Below are 23372 nucleotides of genomic sequence, written 5' to 3'. Positions count from 1 at the left end.
CAGGAAAACTTGAATGAAGTATTGCAAACTAAGAAAAATATTTGCTAATTCTACAGTGTTACTGAGTGCCAACACAGTGATGCATCCACCTGAATGCTTCTGTTATTTAATTCATTCTTTTATGCTCTGATCATCAAATTCCACCAAGATTGACTCTGTATCTTCTGCCTCTGGGGTTTGCCAAATATACATTTTTTATAATAATATATAGAATATGTATTTATCCTTTGCTCTAATGTGGTAAATAATCACTGATTTGAACTTCTCTGATCAGAATTATCTTGACTTTCTTTTTATCAGATAGCAAACAAGCAGCACTGAAACAGGTGTCAAGTAACCACTTAATTTGTTAGGAATTATTAATGAAAAATAAAGGAAAAGATATTGTGAAGAGACACTACCTTAAAAACTATAAAATGGTCAACAAAAGATTTAAAATACATAAGATTATATCTTATTAGAGAGAAGGAATTGTTGCATTCATGCTTTCCCTAAGTAGAGAGTGAATGAAGAAGCTACCTCTGCGATGTATTCGGGGTTGCAAATTTAGTTTATTGTTATCTTAGAACTTGCTTTCTTGAGTGCACCATAAAGCTCAACTGATCTTGTTCTCTCCCTCTCTTTTCAGTATAAATACTTGTATCATCAAAAATACATATTAATATATAACTCAGCAAAGATATATATATATACACATGAAATCTTTCGAGCGGGATCGTTGCCAGTGCCCCTGGACTGGCTCATGTGCGGGCGACACATGAAATCTTTCGAGCGGGATTGATGCCAGTGCCCCTGGACTGGCTCATGTGCAGGCGACACATGAAATCTTTCGAGCGAGATCGTTGCCGGTGCCCCTGGGCCGGCTCTTGTGCGGGTGACACATGAGGTTTATTCGAGCGAGATCGTTGCCAGTGCCCCTGGACTGGCTCTTGTGCGGGTGACACTTGAAATCTTTCGAGCGGGATCGATGCCAGTGCCCCTGGACTGGCTCTTGTGCGGGTGACACATGAAATATTTTGAGCAGGATCGTTGCCAGTGCCCCTGGACTGGTTCATGTGCGGGCGACACATGAAATCTTTCGAGTGAGATCGTTGCCGGTGCCCCTGGGCCGGCTCCTGTGCGGGTGACACATGAAATCTTTCGAGCGAGATCGTTGCCGGTGCCCCTGGACTGGCTCATGTGCGGGCGACACATGAAATCTTTCGAGTGAGATTGTTGCCAGTGCCCCTGGACTGGCTCTTGTGCGGGTGACACATGAAATGTTTTGAGCGGGACGGGATCGTTGCCAGTGCCCCTGGACTGGCTCATGTGCGGGCGACACATGAAATCTTTCGAGCGGGATCGTTGCCAGTGCCCCTGGGTTGGCTCATGTGAGGGCGACACATGAAATCTTTCCGAGCGGGATCGTTGCCAGTGCCCCTGGGCTGGCTCTTGTGCGAGCGACACATGAAATATTTGGAGCAGGATCGTTGCCAGTGCCCCTGGACTGGTTCATGTGCGGGCGACACATGAAATCTTTCGAGTGAGATCGTTGCCGGTGCCCCTGGGCCGGCTCCTGTGCGGGTGACACATGAAATCTTTCGAGCGAGATCGTTGCCGGTGCCCCTGGACTGGCTCATGTGCGGGCGACACATGAAATCTTTCGAGTGAGATTGTTGCCAGTGCCCCTGGACTGGCTCTTGTGCGGGTGACACATGAAATGTTTTGAGCGGGACGGGATCGTTGCCAGTGCCCCTGGGTTGGCTCATGTGAGGGCGACACATGAAATCTTTCCGAGCGGGATCGTTGCCAGTGCCCCTGGGCTGGCTCTTGTGCGAGCGACACATGAAATATTTGGAGCAGGATCGTTGCCAGTGCCCCTGGACTGGTTCATGTGCGGGCGACACATGAAATCTTTCGAGTGAGATCGTTGCCGGTGCCCCTGGGCCGGCTCCTGTGCGGGTGACACATGAAATCTTTCGAGCGAGATCGTTGCCGGTGCCCCTGGACTGGCTCATGTGCGGGCGACACATGAAATCTTTCGAGTGAGATTGTTGCCAGTGCCCCTGGACTGGCTCTTGTGCGGGTGACACATGAAATGTTTTGAGCGGGACGGGATCGTTGCCAGTGCCCCTGGACTGGCTCATGTGCGGGCGACACATGAAATCTTTCGAGCGGGATCATTGCCAGTGCCCCTGGGTTGGCTCATGTGAGGGCGACACATGAAATCTTTCCGAGCGGGATCGTTGCCAGTGCCCCTGGGCTGGCTCTTGTGCAGGCGACACATGAGGTTTTTCGAGCGAGATCGTTGCCAGTGCCCCTGGACTGGCTCTTGTGCTGGTGACACATGAAATTTCTTCAAGCGAGATCGTTGCCGGTGCCCCTGAACTGGCTCTTGTGTGGGGTTGTTGTAGGATTTTTGAGCGAGATCATTGCTGGTGCCCCTGGACTAGCTCTTGTGCGGGTGACACATGAGGTTTCTCGAGCGAGATGAGCGTGGCGGTTGCCAGTACCGCCTGACTGGCCTTAGTGCGGGTGACACGTAAAAGCACCCACTACACTCTCTGAATGGTTGGCGTTAGGAAGGGCATCCAGCTGTAGAAACTCTGCCAAATTAGATTGGAGCCTGGTGTTGCCATCCGGTTTCACTAGTCCTCAGTCAAATCGTCCAACCCATGCTAGCATGGAAGGCGGACGTTAAACGATGATGATGATGATATATATATATATATATATATATATATATATATATATGTTAATCTATAAAAATATATATATTATATATATATGTATTTTAATAAATATGTATATATATATATATGTTAATCTATTAAAATATATATAATATATATATATGTATTTTAATAAATTAAAATATATATATATATATTAATATATTAACATAAATATTTTTATATAAATCTCATCAAAGCTATTAATAGATTAAAATCTATAAATATTTATCACACCAAAGATATGTATCAGTAAATTTATGTATTTTGCATCAAAGACATATAGATAGATAGAGATTATAACATATCAATATATATATATAATGTAAATAGATAGATATAGATTAAAATATATATATATATATATATATATATATATTTCTCATCCAAGGTATATATAATATATATTTATATATATATTAATATATATCTGCTTCATTTTCTGTGTCCTACCACACCACCTTTTTTTCCACTCTTGACCTCCCCTTTCCCACCTGTACATCTCATTTTTCCAACAGCATCCCCCTTCCTGTCTCACACTTATCTCTTCAGCGTCCCCTCCAACTGATATTTATGATCAACCACACCTCTACTACATTCATCATTCACTGTATTTCCCTCATCTCCATCCCTATCCACCTGCCACTCTCCTTTACAGTCCCATGAACTCACTTACTCACCCATACCACTTCTTTTATATTCACCTTCTTGTAAGTTGAGTATGTGCTTTGACACTTCTTGACCACCATCTTCTTTCTTTTCCAATTGAGGTTACCATATATCTTCCTACTAACCTCTTATCACCTGGCATAAAGCCACCTCTTTCAATACTAATCCCCCTCAGTTGAGGGGTAGGGGCCTTGTGAGTTCATTGGTGACCTCACCAGTGGTCAGTGCCATATGAAAAGCATCCAGTACACTCTGTATAATACATGGCATTAGGAAATGGCATCTAGGTGTAAAAACTATGCCAAAGCAGACATTGGAGTTTGGTGCAGTCCTCTAGCTTAACATCCAATCCATGCCAGCATGGAAAGCAGATGCCAAACAATAATAGCGATGGAGATGTATTCACACACACACACACACACACACACACACACACACACACACACAAGTGAGGCCAAGCCAAGTCATGTCAAGTCAAGTAAAGTGAGACTGTAATTGTGATGGATGCCAGTGTCAGGTCATTGGCACTCATGCCGGTGGCACGTAAAAAACACCCACTACACTCTCAGAGTGGTTGGCATTAGGAAGGGCATCCAGCCATAGAAACCTTGCCACATTCAGATCAGAACCTGGTGCAACCCCTCCAGCTTACCAGTTTCCAGTTGAACCGTCCAACCCATGCCAGATGTTAAATGATGATGATGATGATATATATATATATATATATATATATATATATTGATATGTATCTCATCAAGGCTATATACCAATTAGTATGTAAATTGATATATATCTGATCTAAGATATATCGATAGATTAAAATAAATTAATATATGTCTCATGAAGGACATATTTTGATATATTAATATATATTATCAAAGAAAGCAGATTGTAGAGATCTCTTAATTACAATGGTCAGTTGTACTTAGCATTTTAGATATAACTGACCGCTGTACCCATTTACATATAGGCTGAAAGAGCTAATAATAGTTGTCTTGACCATAGATACAACATATAGTCATCATTCATCCTTCTTATCATAAAAGATTTTTCGCTGTGTAACCATAACCAGACTATAAGGGGCTGCACTATATATTTGTGTGCAATTACATCCAATGTGTAAAGACTACACTTTGTATCAACATCATTTAACATGTCTTCCATGCTGATATGAGCTCCACTGTCTGCTTTGGCATAGTTTCAATGACTGGATACCTTTCCTAACACCAACCACTTTCCAGAGTATATCAGGTGCTTTTTTTTTTGTGTCACCAGCATTAATAAGGTCACCGGGTAACTCACAAGACCAAATACCTTGACTGACTGGAAGTGAAGTATTGAAGGAGGTGCTTTTATGCCAAGTGTTTAGAGGCAAGAGTATGATAGAAGTATAGGAACAGAAGTCTTGCTGTAGAGGACATGCAAGGCTAACCCAGCTGGAAAGAGAAAAAACTAATGACGGTGATAAGGTACCAGGACATACCTTCAAAGTACAGAAGGTGAATATGAGGAAGATAGGGACAGAAGAACTGGAGTGGCGGGTGGCTAAGTTTGTGAGAGTGTAAGGAGAGCAACAGACTGTAAAAGGTGATGATATAAGTGAATGCAGTGAATGGTAAACAGGAGAGGAGACTTAATTAGTGGTGAATCTCAGTTTGGTGAGTAGGAGTGGTTCATGGAGGAGGAGGTGGTCAGAGGCTATTCAAAAAACACATCCAATTTGTAAGAGATTTTGCATCAATTCTAGTTCACATTATTTCAAGTAGAACTAAGGAGGTGAACTGGTCAGATTGTTAGTACATTGGGCAAAATACATTTTGTCTGTCTTTATGTTCTGAGTTCAAATTCCACCTAGGTTGACTTTGCCTTTCATCCTTTTGGGGTCCATAAAATAAGTACCAGTTGAGCCCTGGGGTTGATGTAATCAACTTATTCTCTTCCCTGAACTTGGTCTTGTTCCAAAATTTGAAACCATTATTCAAGTAAAACTGAAGGGACAGCATAGAATAATTTGTAGAGTGCTAGACAAAGTACTTTGATCATGAGGTCCCAATAATATACTGTGACAAATTTAATCTATTTTGGATCCTCAAAAATTGTTGGTTTGTTGCCAAAATTAAAAGTCTTTATTCAACTGAAATCTTTACTTTTCAGAAGCCTAAAGGTAGTTTGTCAAAGAGTTCTTAATATCAATAATTTTGCCAACTTACATATTCCATGCCAGTTCCTAATCATTTTATTTCTTTCTCTTTCCTAGGCTCTCAGTTTAAAGTTCATTTCACATGCTTTCAACAATATGAACCCTCACACTAAAGAAATTTACAACTTACTTGGTAAATAAGACATTTTTATGCACTTCATACTAATGTGGTTTCTTATTTGTGTTTATTGTTATTGTTATTTCTGGTTTGAACTGTGATGCAGCAAAGGTGGTTGCTTAACAAACAAAATACCCAGTCACAATTTTTTTCATCTTTTCTAAATATCATTCCCAAAATTAAGAGTGAATTTATCTCTCGACTTTCTGCTACCAATACAATACCAGTAAAATATTGGAGGGTTGATTTCATTGACTGCTCCTTTGTTTTGTGTCTGTCTTTGAAACAAATGTTGTTTTAGCTGTTGATATTGTTTTCTCATTAATGCTTTTGTAATGTCATTATGGTTGTCTTTGTGATGATGATGATGATGGTGTTGGCAGTGGTTATTTTTGTTGTTATTTCCCCCAAAACTCAAACAGGCTCTGATCAAGAACACCTACATCTACAGTGACATCATTCAATGTGCCCCTCTATTTTTAAAGCAGTAGGGTGTAATGTTGAAGGAAATCTGGCTGTTCTTTTTAGCAGATCAAATGGGCACATTGCTGCTGCTGTGAAATCTCTTCTACTACCTACAGTTGCAATTTATGTTGCTGTAGTAGTAATGGTAGTGGTGGTGGTGGCAGCAGCAGCAGTTGTGGTAGTTAATTATACCATTGTCTTTTGTTTCTTAGAACTTCTCCACTAATGAGGATTGTTATGTGTGTTGTTTGTGTTATTATTGTTCCTGTGGTTGTTGTTGTTTGTGCTATTGGTGTGGCAGTATGCACACAATTGCACTATTGGTGTTGTTGCTTTTATGCATGTCTCATTCCTCTTGCTGTTAATGCCATTGTTGTCTATGTAATTTATGTTGTTAAATGCTATTTGTGTATTTTTTTTTTCTTCTTCTGTGTTTGTTGTCTTTGTTTAAATTTTGTTATTTACTGTTAATGAAAATTTTCACTTTCAATTAATTTAAATGAAATTCAATTTTGTTTTGGTTAATTCCATATGTCAAGGATTTCTTCCGCATCTAGTGATTAGGTGCCATGCTGACATCATCATTTGGAAGGGGACATGCACAACACACACACACATATACACACACACACATATAAACACATACATGTACACTACACACATACACACCTAGAAGCTCACACACAAAAGACAGACAATACAAATACACACACAATCGCTCACAGACGCATACACATATGCACATACAATACAAATACATACACTCACACACACATGCACACAGACACACACACTTATGCATGCACATACACATATGTACATACATTCACACACAACACACACACACACACACACACACTCAAAAGACACACTGCCTGCCACAATACACTCAGCACCTACCTACACATACATACTCACACACATATGCACACAGTACATGCACACACACACACACACACACACACAATGCACACATACAATACACATACACACACAGATACACACATGCACATACACATGCACACACACATACCCTTCCTTAGAGTTCTTTTCCTATTGCTTTCTTTCTTTTTCTTTATTTGGTCTTCTCTCCGCCCCTCCATCTCCCCCCCCCCTCATACTCAACTACTTTCCTCTCTTTCGCTTTGTATATATACAGATAGAATTAACCTGGCTTTCCTTTTTTTATCTTCTTATTTATTATCAACATCATCATTATCATTATTATTTTTATTATCATTATTATTATTATCATTATTATTTACTTTTCTCTCCTCTTACTTTTGTCATCCCCTCCCCCAACCCCAATCCCTGGTCCATTATTTACTCCTGTTCTTTAGTAATCAAGATTTTAAGATTTGAGTTTATGTTTTATCATTGATTAATGGTTCCACTTCAAAAGATACCGATGTTCTGCTAGAAAACTCAATAGAATATCTGCTGGAATTTTAATGTAGAACTATGTAAACTTCCACTAACAACATTTATCTTTGGGTTTTTCTTGTGTTTTCTTTTTTTTTTCTTCTGTTCAATCAATAATGTGATTCATTCCTCCTCCACCTCTTTCTTCCTCCACATTATATGTATATATTCTGTGTAAAGAATAGCAATGAATATGTATGTATAATATATATATAGATATTGTGAGAGTATATATATATATATATATATATATATATATAATTATATGCACACACACATACATACAGTGAGTTTAGTCTTTTTGGCTATGAAGTGTATATATATATATACACACACACACTCACATACACACACACAGTAAGTTTAGAATTGTATTATATATATATATATATATATATATATATATATATATATATATATATATATATATAGTCAGTTTAGAATTATACACACACACACACATACACATACACTCACGTACACACACTGAGTAACTTTAGGATTGTATTTTATGTATGTATGTATTGTGAGTATAGAACAATGTATAGGAAATTATATGATGAGAATATTTCTAATACATATTTATATGAAGTTAGAAGCTGCTTAGATTTTTTTGTTCCTGTCATTATTTTGCTTAATTCACAACTGTTTCATTATTGTAAACAGAAAACAGCCAAATATTAGAGCCGTTCCCACATACGCTCAACATATCATTTCTAGAGTCTATTGGTTATTCGTTCAACAAATGTGATAATTCTTCAGAGAGATTTTAGATTTTACCCTGCAAAATATCTACAATATATCTTTTAAAACACAATATGATAAGTTAGCACATTCCTCATTTAGTATAAGAGCCAAAATTTTCTTAATCTTAGTATTTTCTTAATTTCTTAGTATCTTAGTGAATTTGTATATATGGCTTCATCTAAATTAGTTAGAAGTTGTTCCTTTCTGATCATTCATTTTGAATATTAACCTTTTAGCAATTAAACCAGCCATATACAGCCAAAATATTCAACTTTGTTGTATCTTCAAAGTGGCCAGATCCAGCCTCTCGCACTTCCCCTACAATGCTATTCTGAATATAAGCAATAATGTCATTGAAATTTCAAAGTTACAAAGTAATGTATGACTAATTCATATCAATGTAAATAAATAAGCATTACATTTGACAGAGAAATTTGAAAGCTCTAAAGGGTTAAAATTATTTAACTAACTCTTCAATGTATGTAATTAGAATATATTTTAGTATCTCATAGTAAAAAAGGATAAAGACACCCCCCCCCCCTTTGGTCATGAACAACCATGGGATTGTGCCTAGAAAGTTACCCTCCAAGACACATGTTCAGGCAAGGTTGTTTATGGAAGACTAGCCTCCCCTCTCCATGACACCAATGTTTTTGAAGGGAAAGGCAAAGGTCGATACAGCTTGGCACCAGTGACATCACAACTGAAATAAAGTGTCTTGCTCAAGAACACAACACACAACCCGGTCCAGGAATTGAACACACTACCACATAATTGTGAGCCCGATGCTCTAACCACTGAGCCATCATTATCTCATAGTACTGTTTATCTATAATGTATTTATTTGTTTGTGGTCATATATTGCAGTTTGCTTTTGATATTCTAAAAGATGATGAAATAAGCCATAAATGAGAACTACCCTATACGTACCTTATACCTTCATGTCCCTTCCCCTACACATTAATCACTAGTACCAGTCCTCTAAAAACCACATACAGTAGAGGATTAGCTTTCTTATATTACATACTACTAGTTTTTCATCCTGAGAACTGAAACAAAAACAGTATATTCAGTAAAGCTGTTGACTATATCCACCATGAGAACTTCTTGACAAAATTGCTTGACAGATTTTCTATCATCTCTCAACTCTGAAATGAGAAGCTTTCTGCTCAATCACATTTTTATGGGGCTCTGCTTAACCCACAGCTCCATAGCATTCAAATCATTTTGTCAAATATGTTTATTCATACAGATTGTTTTCAATTAATCATGCATTATGTTGTAGCTTTGAAATTTTGATGATGTAACTATTTATTTTTAGAACAATTGTGTAGGGTTGGTGTGAGAGGCCAGATCTGGCTAATTTGAACATAAACCAGAATATTTGGACTAAATATAGCCTTGGTAAATGCTAAAGGTTTAAATCTTGTATGCTTCTTCTCTACATCAACAAACTGCTTGCTCTTAACTTTAAGTGAATATATGTGCATCTAGACAGATGGTGCCAACTTTGAATCTTTCATACATCCATGTCATCTTAGTCATCCCATCACAGTATTTCTGTTAATAGAAACCCCAATAACATCCTTGAATAAGGTTGTGACAATTTCATTCAGGAGCACCAGGACACATTCATTACATCAATGCACTGTCCTACATTCCTCTTAGTCAAGAATAATATCCTGTCCTACATGTCAGGAACAGCACACTGGACTACATTAGTCAACAATAACATAGTATACTAAACCCTGGAACTCATTACAAATACCAAACCATCCAACATTTGATTGCAACTACAGGTTTATAGCCAAAACTGCAATTCTGAATTAGACTTCTCCTCCTTCAACCAAAATGTACTTCAGCTTCCAACACTCTACAAGACCTAAATGTACCTCACATAAAATAGCTTCTCACAAATGCAGCTTCTACACACATAAACAGGTGTGGCTGAATGGTAAGAAGCCTGCATCCCAATCACATTATACTGGACTTAGTCCCACTGCATGGCACCTTGGGCAAGTGTCTTCTACTATTGCCTCAGGTCAACCAAAATAGCCTCAGGCTGACCAAAAACCTTGTGTGTGTGTTTGTGTGTGTGTGTGTGTGTGTGTTTGTGTGTGTGTGTGTGTACAGTCATAGCCAAAAGTCTGGAACAGTTTTTTTAAAATTAAAATTGTTATACCCCAGTAAAATTCAATTCAAATATATACAATGTATATATTTGGGGGTATTTAATATAAATACTCTAATTTTCAGACTTATGTTCCAAACTTTTGACCATGACAGTATGTATCTGTGTCAGTGTTTGTTCCCCACCACTCCTTGACAACCAGTGTTGGTGTGTTTACATCCTGGTAATTTAGCAGTTTGACAAAAGAGACTGATAGAATAAGTACTGGGCTTAGGAAAATCATTCCTGGTGTCGATTTGTTTGCCTAAAACCCTTCAAGGTGGTGCTCCAGCATGGCCACCGTCAAATGACTAAAACAAGTAAAAGATAAAAAAAAAACATTCTACATTGCATCTAAAGAAAAGCCATCCAACTGCTAGGCAGACCATCTCTTACTAACACACTATGACTACTAATTTACCAACCAATGCATTCTATCCTACTGTAGATGATCGAATAAGAGGTGACTGGTTCACTTCTGAAAAAAGCGAAAAAGTTTTTTTTTATTTTTATTTTTCTCATGAACACTAAATCTTCCAATAATAATATATTCCTCAATAAAATTGGCTAAATTTTGTCTTCAGGGAAAAAAGTATTGGATTTTATAGTCAATAAATTTCTAATTTATGGAAATGTCTTTTACCTATTTATATCAGATTTTGCTCTATGTATTAAAATTAAGAGCATGTTACCTAAAAATATGTTAATGTTGTGCTGTATTTTCACAGTGGAGTCTTTGATATTCCAAATTCTATCACATGAGGATCATCCATCGATATCACTACAAAATGGTTTAAATGTCATGGCACCAGAAATGGTAAAAATTTTTAAAATGGTTAGTTTCTTTTATATCAACTGTGTTGTCATTTAGAATAAATCTCCATTAATCCTTTGATTTAATTTTTAGAATATTGATTTTGTTGTTTTATGATTTGTGTAGACGTGTGTGGGGTGGGCAGTGATCATGGATTACTATATCCTAATTAATTGTTTCCTGATTATCAGAGACGACATAGTTCAATGGATGGAATGTTGATCTACAAACCTAATAAACAGCATTTCGGATCACATCTCCAACACTCTGTTATGTCAGGGATCAACTTCTTAACTTTCAGTGGCTCAATCTACTTACTACATGTCAATAGGTATCATGACTACATACAACTAATTGCTGTAATGAGCAGGTTACTTTTCATCATCATCATCATCATTTGATGTCCATTGTCCATGGGTTGGACTGTTTGACCAGAGCTGGCAACCTGGGGAACTGCATCAGACTCCAGTCCGATTTGCCATGGTTTCCACAGCTAGATACCTTCCCTAACACCAACCAACCAACCAACTATTTTACAGAGTGTGCTGAGTGCTTTTACATGGCACTGCATGGGCTCTCTTATATGGTGCCACACAGGCACTTTTACATGGCACTAGCACAGGTGTTTTACACCACCAGAGGGCTCAGTCTTAACACTCCTGCTGTGGAGTATGGGCCTTCTTGAATACAGCAAGGTATCAGGCATCTCGGTTCTTTGTCATCTTGCCTGAAAAGTTCAGCATCCTGAGGTCATTCTTCAGTTCTTCATCCCATGTCTTCCTGGGTCTCCCTCTTCCATGTATTTCATCCACTTTGAGAGATCAGCACTAATTAATGGAGCTGTTGTCATCCATCTGCATCACATGACCAAACCAGTGCAGTCTTCTCTCTTGCACACAGCAACCAGTTCCTCTTACGCTTAAATTCTTTCTCAAAACACTAGCACTCTGTCGAATGTGTACACTTACATTACACATCTAATGGAACATACTAACCTCGTTCCTTTCTAACCTTTACATGTCCTCTGCATTCAGGGCCCACATCTCACTACCATGTAAAATTGCTGTCCGTATACATGCATCACACAACCTTCCTTTCACTTAAAGAGAAAAACCTTTCATGGCCAACAAAGGTAACAGCTCACTGAATTTCCTCCATCCTATTCTTGTTCTAGCTGTCACACTCTCTGCGCATCCTCCTCCACTACTAATTTGGTCCCCTAAATAGCAGAAATTATTTACTACCTCTAATGAGCCACCAGGGCATTTGAGAGAATCAATTTACTGAGTCTCTAAAGTTTTTATAGACCCTATGCGTCTTTCACATATGAAAACCTTTTTCTTTGATAACCTTCCTATTAATCCACCACACCTCTTATGTGTCCATAGCTTACACTGGGTACACCATATGGAGTTCCTGCCTACACCTTTCCTAGAAATTGAACAGGGCCACCTACTTGAGTGGGGGAGTGTCCTGTCAGTTTTCTTACTTACTAGGACCTTAGTCTCTGCTAAGCTAACCTTAAGGGCCTTAGATTCCAGGTTTTTCTTCCACACCTGGAATTTCTCTTCTAGCTCTGATATGGAATCTGCTATGAGGGCAAGATCATCAGTATATAGTAGTTCTCAAGGGCTGCCGGTCTTGATTTTCTGTTATGGCCTGGAGGACAATAATAAAAAAAGGGGACTAAGGACTGAACTTTGATGAACCCCTACCTGTACACCAAATTCTTCACTGTGCTCATGGTTAACTCTCACCTTACTGACAGTGTCTTTGTACATGGCCTGTACAGCTTTCACTAATCACTTGTCTATTCCCTAGCCTCCATAGAGCTCACCATATCACACAGTGGGACACCCTATCGATGGCTTTCTCTAGATCATCAAATTCCAGGTATAATAGTTTATTCTTAACTAATTAATTCTCTGTTCAAACCCAGCTGTGGACCAACTCAAGTTAACTGGAACACACTCCAAGGAAATCCACTTGATGGATTTATCTTCGAGAGGAAGCAAGAATTGTATTCAGCTTACTGCTTGACATTGTGATATCTCTCTCTCTTTCTCTCTCTCTGCTGACATTCTCTCTCTCTCTCACACACATACACATATATCATTCACAGCTCTTGTTCTTTCCCTCCCCTACTAACCATGCAGTTCTTCTACAAGAGCCTGCTTTGCTCTTCCCCCATCACCACTACTCCTCTATTACTCATTCCCTAACATAAAGCCAACTCCCCACTTCCTTCAGGGTTTGTGGTCTTGCAAGTCACATGGCAACATCAATAGTGCTGGTAGCACTAAAATGGCACCCAGTTCACACTGTAAAGTGAGTGGTATTAGGAAAGGCATCCAACTGTAGAAACCAAGCCAAAGCAGACACTGGAGCATGATGCAATCCTTAAACTCATCAGATGCTATCAAACTGTCCAACCCATGCCAGCATGGAACATGGATGTTAAACTATATATACTGTTTATGTTAGTCGGACTGGTGTTCCCATTTTGATTGTTGCTTTCACTACATTTTGGTTGTTGTATGCTCCAGCCTCCTTCAAGTGTCTAATGTTGAACTCAGTTGTTTTATTGGAATTTCAAACCTAACCTTTTATTTGATCTACAGAGGTACATTGTTCTCATACCACTCTCTGTGTTTTGTAACTTCTTTTTTTTTGCTTCAGTTGATTTTTTTGGTGAATTACCTTAGTGCCTTACTGGGGATTGAACTCAGAATCCCTTGGTGACTGCAACGTTTTTATTTACTATGCTATACCCATTCTGAGTTCAGTCCCAGACAAGGCACTGAAGTAATTCACAAAAAATCAACTGAAGCAAAACAAAAAAACAAAAAGAAATTGCATGAGATGCAGAGAGCAGAATGACATCAGTGTATCCTTGTGAACCAAATAAAGCAGTGATTCTCAACCAGGGTCCATATAAGATAGGGGGAGGTGGAGGTCCATGCAACAAAATAGTAAATTGGGGATCCATAATAGCATTTTAAGGTTCCTTGAAAAGATTTTGCTTTCTTTAACATTTGACATAGTTCAATCTGCACAAGTTAATGTGTGAAGAACAATATAGGAATTTTGAAAGAAGATTCTATAAAACTGTATTGAGTGGTTATGGGGATCCACCAGAATGAAATAGTAATCAAAGAGTGCCATAGATAAAAAATGGTTGAGAACCTTTGAAATAGAGGGTTAGGTTTGAAATTCCAATACAACTGAGTTCAACACAAGACACCTGAAGAAGGGTGGAGCATTGAATGGCTGAAACATAGTGAAAGCAACAATCAAGATGAGGACACCAGTCTCACTAATACAAGCAGTATATACATATAAATAAATTCCTCATCTTAGAAATATAGAATTGTATTATGGACATAAAATGATGATGATCATCATCATCATGATCATTCAACTCACTTGAAAGTTAATACTCTGTCAGACTTGTTCGTTCATATACCCTCTTGCAAGAAAATTTGCAGGAAAATTAGTGCTTTATTTACTATTTAAGTCTTGAGTGACATAAATTCTACAATATGGTTTGCATAACAACCTCAGGTCTACCAGCTTGGTAGGCTTGAGAAGGAAAGCAATGTGAAATTTCTGAAAAAGTGAAAAGAGTATCACCAGTGGGCAAAGAGTCTAACAGAGTTATCAGTAACAAGAGCATTTTTCCCTCTGATATTTTGGTATTTGTTATTACTTCATTATCAACAAAAGAAAGCTAAATGTGTGTCTGTCATTTCAAATTATATATTTAGCTTTAGAACATCACATAAATATCTTTATCGTTTAATCAAATTAATTGTTGCCACAGCATAAAACTATTTCATGTTTATATTGCAGTTTCGTTTAATGCACAAGTTTCAATTGGAGGTTCCAAAATACTGGATGCGATATTCTGAAAAGTGAGTACTAAAATATATGTATTAGTTCAGCTATCAAAGGTATACTGTTACAGCTGGTGGATGTAGTGAACAACTTGTTGCTATAATCAGTGAGGGGTATCAGATTCTCATAAATGAAGTGATGCAGGACTAAGTACATGGGAATATACTATGGTACAAAACTATATATATATACACACACACACACACACACACACACACACACACACACACACACACACACATACACACACACACACACACACACACACAAATATACACATATCTATATATACAAATATATATACATGTGTGTATATATATCATCATCATCATCATTTAATGTCCGTTTTCCATGCTGGCATGGGTTGGATGATTTGACTGAAAACTGGTAAACTGGGGAGCTGCACCAGGTTTCAATCTGATTTGGTGTGGTTTTTACTGCTGGACACCCTTCCTAATACCAACCACTCCAAGAGTGTAGTAGGTGCTTTTTATGTGCACCCAGTACATGTGCCAATAACAAAACACCAGCATTGGCCATGACTAGGATCTCACTTGGTTTGACAGGTCTTCTCAAGCACGATGTCTTGCCAAAGGTCTCAGTCACTTGTCACTGCCTCCATGTGGCCCAAAGTTCGAATGGGGCTTTTTACATGCCACTGGCATGGGTGCCAGTTACATAACACTAGCATTGACCATGACTGCAATTTCACTTGGCTTGACAGCTATTCTCAAGCACGGCATATTGCCAAAGGTCTCGGTCACTTGTCATTGTCTCCATGAGGCCCAACATTCAAAGATCATGCTTCATCACCTTGTCACATGTCTTCCTGGGTCTACCTCTTCCACAGGTTCTCTCCACAGTTAGAGATCTGTATTTCTTTACACAGTTGTCCTTATCTATACACATTACATTACCGTACCAGTGTAGTTGTCTCTCTTGCACACCACATCTGATGCCTCTTATATCCAACTTTTCTCTCAAGATGCTTATACTCTGTTGTACATGCACACTAACATTGTTATCCAGCAAAGCATACTAGTTTCATTTCTTTCAAGCCTTCACATTTCCTCAGTGATCACTGCCTTTGTAGCGTGTCTCTTCCAACACAGGCATTGTACAATCTGCCTTTCACACTGAGGGAGATGCTCTTTGTTACCAACAGAGGTAGAAACATTCTGAACTATGCCCAGCCTATCCTTATTCTTGCAGCTATGCTCTTAGAGCATCCATCTCTGCAACTAACTTGGTCACCAAGGTAACAGAAGCTATCAACTACTTCTAGTTTTTCCCTTGGCATTTGAGGGAGTCATTTTTAGTGTTAATTATATCTGTGCACCTCTTATGTGTTTATAGCTTACACTAGGAGTTACTTATGGAATTACTACCAACACATTTTCTACAGATGGAGCAGAGACATCTATCTGAAGAGATTTGTGATTTGTCAGCTCTCTTACTTACTAAGGCTTTGGTCTTTGCTAGATTAACTCTTAAACCTTTTGATCTAGCCAGACCTTGCTTCCTTGCCTGAAATTTCTTTGCTAGTTCTGGTATTGATTCAGCTATCAGAACAAGGTTATCAACATAGAGGAACTCCCAGGGGCAACCCATCTCAAATTCCTCTGTTATTGCCTGGAGGACTATGATAAACAAGAGGGGGCTGAGGACTGATCCTTGGTGAACCCCTACTTGTATCCTGAATTCCTCACAATACTCATTGCTAACCTTCACCTTACAGACAGCATCCTTGTACATGATTTGTACAGCTCTCACCAACCACTCATTTATCCCTAGCTTCCGTATTGACCACCAGATAAGGGAGCAGGAGACTCTGTCAAAGGCTTTCTCCATGTCAACAAAAGCCAGGTGCAGGGGTTTATTTTTAGCTAGATATTTCTCCTGCAGTTGCCTAACCAGGAATTTAGCACCAGTCATGTTCCTACCTGGCACAAATCTGAACTGCATTTCATCTACACTAATTCTCTCTTTAATTGAGATATGACCTTTGTATGACTTTCATCACCTGGTCTGCCAGTTTTATGCCTCTGTAATTATTCCTGTCTAATGTGTCAGCTTTGCCTTTGTAGCAGTTGACTATGATGCTGTTACACCAATCATTGCATATGACTCACTCATGGACAACCTCATTAACTATACAGGTGACTAAGTTATATCCTGCTCCACCTGATATTTTAATCATCTCAGTGGAGATTCCTGATGGGCTAGTGGCTTTCCTTGTCTTTATGTCCTTAATTGCCTAATCTACTAAGCTACTGTCAATTCAGATAGCTAGTTCCTTTGTTGGTTCAACAATTGGCAGACACTCCTTCTCCCATTCATTCTGTGTGTTTAGCAGCCTTTCATAATGGCATTTCCAAGACTCTTTCTTTGCAGAATCATTAAATGCAAGTGCACCATCATCCATGCAGACACATTTGTATGTACATATATGCATATGTATGTATATATGTATGTATGTATATGTGTGTATATATATATATATATATATATATATATATATATATATATATATATATATATATATATATATGCATGTATGTTTATAGGTTTGTATATATGTATACACACACATGCATGCACACACATACATACACACTCACACACACACACATACACACTCACACACTCACACACAAAAGATGTTGAGCCTTTAAGAGATGATGGAGTACTGAAATGAATGGTGTTATACTGTATTTAAGAACCCATCCATCTATGCAGAGCTGAGGTACTGTCAAGCCTTTCCCCACAACTCATCTTCTTACACCCACTCTTCCATCAATCTTCTGTGTTACCTTACATTCTTCACTTCCCCCTACACTGAACTTATATCCTCTGCATCCAACTCATTCCCTATCATTTTCACATGGTTCACTTGCCTACACATCCATCCCCTCTTCTATCCTATTCTGTCTCATATTCATTTTGCAGCTGGACCTCACATCTTTCTCTTGTTCTCTCCCTCTCCTTTTTCCAGGTGGGCAAGCTATGTATTCACCTCTTCAGCAAGACATCTGCTCCTCTCCCTCTATCATTTTATTCCTCCAGTCTGTACCCAACTTAGTTGAGGTGTCTTATGTTGCTGATACTTGATCTCACCAGTGCTGGTGCCTCATAAGAAGCATGCAGTACATTCTTTAAGTGGTTGGCATTAGGAAGGTCATCCAGCTGTAGAGACCATGCCAAACCTGACATAGAAACTGGCAGAACTCTCTGACTCATCTGTCCTTGTCAAACTGTCCAACCTATGGCAGCATTGAAAGATGGATGTTAAATGCTGCTGCTGATGATGATATACAACAATATATATATATATATATATATATATATATATATATATATATATATATATATGAATATCGTTATCCACTGATGTCACCAATAGTTGAATACAAAATTAGCTTTTCTTAGATTATATTTCTTAGTGTTCTTTTTGTATGCGTTCATGTACTGGAAATATTTCCTTAGTTCACGTTGAAGTTAACTAATTTGAAATCGCCTTGAAAACTTTGTGTCAACATGTCTTTTCAGAAATATTAATTTCAATGATATTTTCTATATCTAAATATGTTGATACAACAGAATCAATTATTGGCTTTGTAAGGTGTATTCTACAATTAAAGATGTGATATTTTCTATACGTATTTCGTTATATATATATATGTGCACGTGTGTGTGTATGTCTGTGCATGCATATATATAGTTATGTATGTGTGTGTGTATATGTTTATATATATATATATATATATATATATATATGATGGACTCTCCCGTTGGTTTCAATGTATGAGGCTCTGACAATGTACTCTTTCTTTGTCAGTCATAATGCTTATGTCTAATGACACATTTAAGTCCCACCAATGATTTGCAAAGAAGGCTACTGATGCTGCAAGTATGAGGATTACAGGTCAATGCAGGTGGTATATTTGCGGCCGCTTTTCTCTTTTGCCTTGCACCCTGAAGCCTGTTTATGCTGGTTGCGACAGAGTTTCTAATACCATTTTGTCACAATGATCTCCATTTTCTTCCTTCCACGGCTGTTCGTGCAAAAGTGTTGTGAGCTATCTTCATTTCTAAGAGGTTACTCTTCAGCTTGTCCTTATATCTGAGCCATGGTTGACCAACATTCCTGTGCCCACTCTCAAGATGGCTGTACATGAGGACTTTGGGTATTCTTTCGTTACTCATTCTGATGACATGGACAACCCAGTGCAATTGTGATTGCATAAGGAAGCTCTCAATTCCACCAATCTTATACTTACTAAATGGGTCAATATTAGAAATTTTGTCTTTTAATGAATAACCACAGATTGTCCTCAGACAGCCTTTGTGGAAGATGTCTAGTTGATTAATGTGTTGTCTATAGAGTATCCACGATTCTGAGCCATACAAGAGAGTAGTAAGAATAGCAGCTTTATAGACATGTACTTTGGTGTCAAGTTTGATACCCCTTTCAATCCATAGGCAATGACAGAGTTTGCCAAATGCATTGGTTACCTTTGCAAGACAGTTGACAATTTCATCATCAAGGCAAGCACTTGAATTCACTTTACTACCAAGATATGTAAATGACTTTGCATAATTTAGGTTTTATCCCATCAACCTGTATAGGACTGTCAGGAAAATTGTGAATCAATGGCCTCTGCTTCACATCTCGAATTTGTTTAAGAGTAGGGCATGTTTGGTGGATTACTTCTGTCTTCTTTATGCTGATGGTCAAACCAAAGGTTTTACATGCAGCAGAAAACCAGTCTAGAAGTTCCTGAGTTTCCTCTAAATATGTCACTACTAGTGCAGCATCATTTTCAAAAAGTAGATCATGAATAATACTAGTGTGTAGCAGTGTTCTGTTTTTGAAATGCTGATGATTGAATAGTCCACCACTTGTTCAAAACTGGAATTTGACACCACTTTATATGTTGCCAAAAGCATACCTCAGCATCACTGAAAAGAAGAGTGCAAACAAAACAGGAGCCATAACACAACCTTGCTTTGTGCCATTTGTAATGTTGAAAGAAACCAAAGATTCCCCACTGGCCACAACAGTAGCCTTCATTCCCTCATGAAAGGAGATGATAACATTCAACATCTTGTCAGGTATACCAAGCTTTTTCAGAACTTTCCATAGCGCTTGCCAGTTAACAGTGTCGAAGGTCTTAGTAAGGTCAATGAATATCATGAAGAACTATTACCACAAGGGGCTAAACATAGAGGGGACAAACAAGGACAGACAAATGGACTAAGGTGATTACATCGACCCCAGTGCATAATTAGTATTTATTTAATCGACCCCGAAAGGATGAAAGGCAAAGTCAACCTCAGCAGAATTTGAACTCAGAATGTAGTGGCAGATGAAATACCGCTAAGCATTTCACCCGGCCTGCAAATGATTCTGCCAGCTCGATGCCTTCAAATACTGTATATTATAAAATTAATATACTGCACAGAAAGTATCTTCAACAAAAATGTAAAAATATGAGGTTTAAGTATTATATTTAAAATTTTTGACAATTTCATGTGTTTTATGGAAAATTCAAATAATTTCCCAAACAAATTTTAAGTTTCCATTCCATGTAATAACATTACCTTAGAATATTAACTGGCAAAAAGGTGTGTATGCAATTTTTGTGTTTTTGTTTAATTCTCAAAAGTTCTCACTAGGCAAAATTTTCAGGTAAGTTTTGTTTTTGTTCTGTTTATTTTGTTTTTGTTCTGTTTACATGTTACAGCATTATTGTAGATATAACAACTTAATTTGATTTCTTTTGTTGTAAACAATAGGCTACATATTTTTCAGGCGTTTTCAGACAGTACAGTAGTTACATACATTTTTTTCTCTTTCCATCATACTGAAAATATTTTTCTTTGTATCTATCTTTTATATATACATGTATATATATAATTTTCAGAAGTTCCCTATGATCCCAGTTCGAAGAAATATTTTCTGCCAAAATACTTTTGTGCAAACATATCAATCAATACATATTTAAAACAATTTTTTCTTTTCTCCCCTCCCTCTCTGTCATCTCTCTCTTTCACTCCAGATATGCATGTGTACATATATGTATTTTGTGCATATATAGATATATGTATATATTGTATGTATGTGTCGATATGCGGGTGTATACACATATAAATATACACATATCCTTCCATCTCTACTAGGATTGTTTCTGTACTTGAAGTATCTCTCTCTTCACATCTTTCTCAATCTACTGTGTATATAAATATATGTGTATATATGAGGGAAAGTCAAAAACTATACATACTCTTGTTTTTTCAATGTCTACACAAAAGCATAGGATAAACAAGTACGTCATTTTTCTATGTAGTCTCCTCCTTTTCGATGCACTTGATCCAGTGGTCCACAAGCTTGTATATTTTCTCCAAGAAGATGTAGTAGTCTATATAGCTAAATAGTTGAATGATCTCTCTTGCAAGAAGGATTATAGAGTAACCTCCCTTTACTAAATTTCTCGAAGCATCTGTGTCATGAGACATGATTCTTAATTATTCAAGAAGTTTAACATTTCTCTTGGAAGTTTCTAGAATGTCTAGCATTCCATTAATAAAAACAGCTTGCTAACCCTGCTCTTCGCTTCTTAGTCAATTAGACTTAGAGCCATTCATGTCATTGCTATGTCCATCTATTTCTCTATGCCACATGACTGAAAATCACTACTTAGCTGTTATTTCTACATTTTCTATCTCTGAACTTTCTTGCATAGATTACTTCATTCAACTAGATTCTACATTTTGATTATGTATCATCATCAACCAGTAAATAAAATATATTTTTATGTAGTAAATATATAATCCTTGAATTTATTCTTCATCACTATATGAACTCTTGTAATAATATACATGCAGCCACATCAACATCTTGTACTGACTATATATAATCACTACAAAGGTTTTCAGTTGGTCATGCAACCATTTGTGCATTGCTTCTTTCACATCTTCATCCATAGGAAATTGATGACCTCATAAACAATCTTTGAGTGGTCTAAAGATACGATAGTCAGAAGGAGTGAGATCTGGGCTGTAGGCAAGGTGTTCCGGCCCCTCAAAACCCAATTTGTTAATGGTTTCAACAGTCTGGTTAGCTGTGTGTGGGCGTACATTGTCATGCAACAACAAAATTTTCTTCGACAATAGGCTTCGGCATTTGGTGTGAATTGCTTACTTCAGTTTATTGGCCAGCAAAGCGCTGTATCTTGCATTGTTGATTATACACCCTTTTTCCAGAGAAATCAGATCACTACTCTTTGTTCTTCTTTGGTGCACATTGCTAGTGAAGTGGCCATACTTATACTATATAGCCAGAAAGAAAAATGATGTGATCAGGCTCAAACTTCGATCATGTGACCACATTAGTACCAACTATAAGCACATCTACACAGAAGGCAGTGTGACAATAAATAAAGATACGTTATGATGAAACAATGTAGAACTTATCCACAATTTGAAGATATCACCAACAATCTTCTCAGACCAAAACATGATACAACCAACAATGCATGATCCAGAACTAAATAATTATATGTTCCACACAGATGCCACCCAACCCCTATCAAATCTGAAGTTTTAGAAGGCTGACTGGGAATCAATTGAAAAATAGATACTTCAGCAAAATTGGCAAAAAAAAGTCTCTATGCAAGACATTGATATGAAATTTAAAGAATTCATGTCAATGATGTGAGCCATATACATTAAATTTGTCACAGACAAGAGAGCCTACATACAAAAACATCATTCCTCGAGACAGAAGAGCTCTTTATGAACTGGAGAATAAAGATCTCCAATCACTTAAACAGCTTAATGTCAGTGAGAAATCCCTCCCCAAAGAACATTCTTAGAGATCGAAAATAAACTCAGATTCTCTTTTAAAATATGAAAATGAATTTTAAAGCCTTCCACAAGTTTGTGAGAGAGAGAGAGTGTGTGTGTGTGTGAGAGAGAGATTCGGTGCATGACCTGGGAATCCTCAGAAAGGATTATTATTAGTCAGCTAGTTAAGCAATTGACTATTCGCTTGCTTGATTAATTGTTTGATCAATCACTCAACCAACTGGTTTCTCAGAGAGCTTTCATCACCATTCACAACTACATCAATTATATGACATTGTTACTCCAGGTCA

General features: G+C 37.7%; 1 protein-coding gene across 2 annotated transcripts in view; it reads left to right on the top strand.

Moving 5' to 3' along the window:
- LOC106883773 (protein broad-minded) overlaps positions 1-23372 on the top strand; it is a 263530-nt gene that overhangs the window by 89917 nt on the left and 150241 nt on the right. For both annotated transcript variants that reach the window (XM_089351129.1, XM_089351130.1), the window contains exons 7-9: positions 5638-5713; positions 11231-11337; positions 15169-15230. In XM_089351129.1, the coding sequence (XP_089207255.1) occupies positions 5638-5713; positions 11231-11337; positions 15169-15230 (245 nt within the window). The remainder of the gene's footprint in view (positions 1-5637; positions 5714-11230; positions 11338-15168; positions 15231-23372) is intronic.

This window comes from Octopus bimaculoides, chromosome 4 (genome assembly GCF_046866305.1).
Source record: "Octopus bimaculoides isolate indiv1 chromosome 4, ASM4686630v1, whole genome shotgun sequence".
Taxonomy (NCBI): Eukaryota; Metazoa; Mollusca; class Cephalopoda; order Octopoda; family Octopodidae; genus Octopus; species Octopus bimaculoides.
The sequence above is the reverse complement of the archived record's forward strand: the minus strand, read 5'-3'. Positions and strand labels throughout refer to the sequence as shown.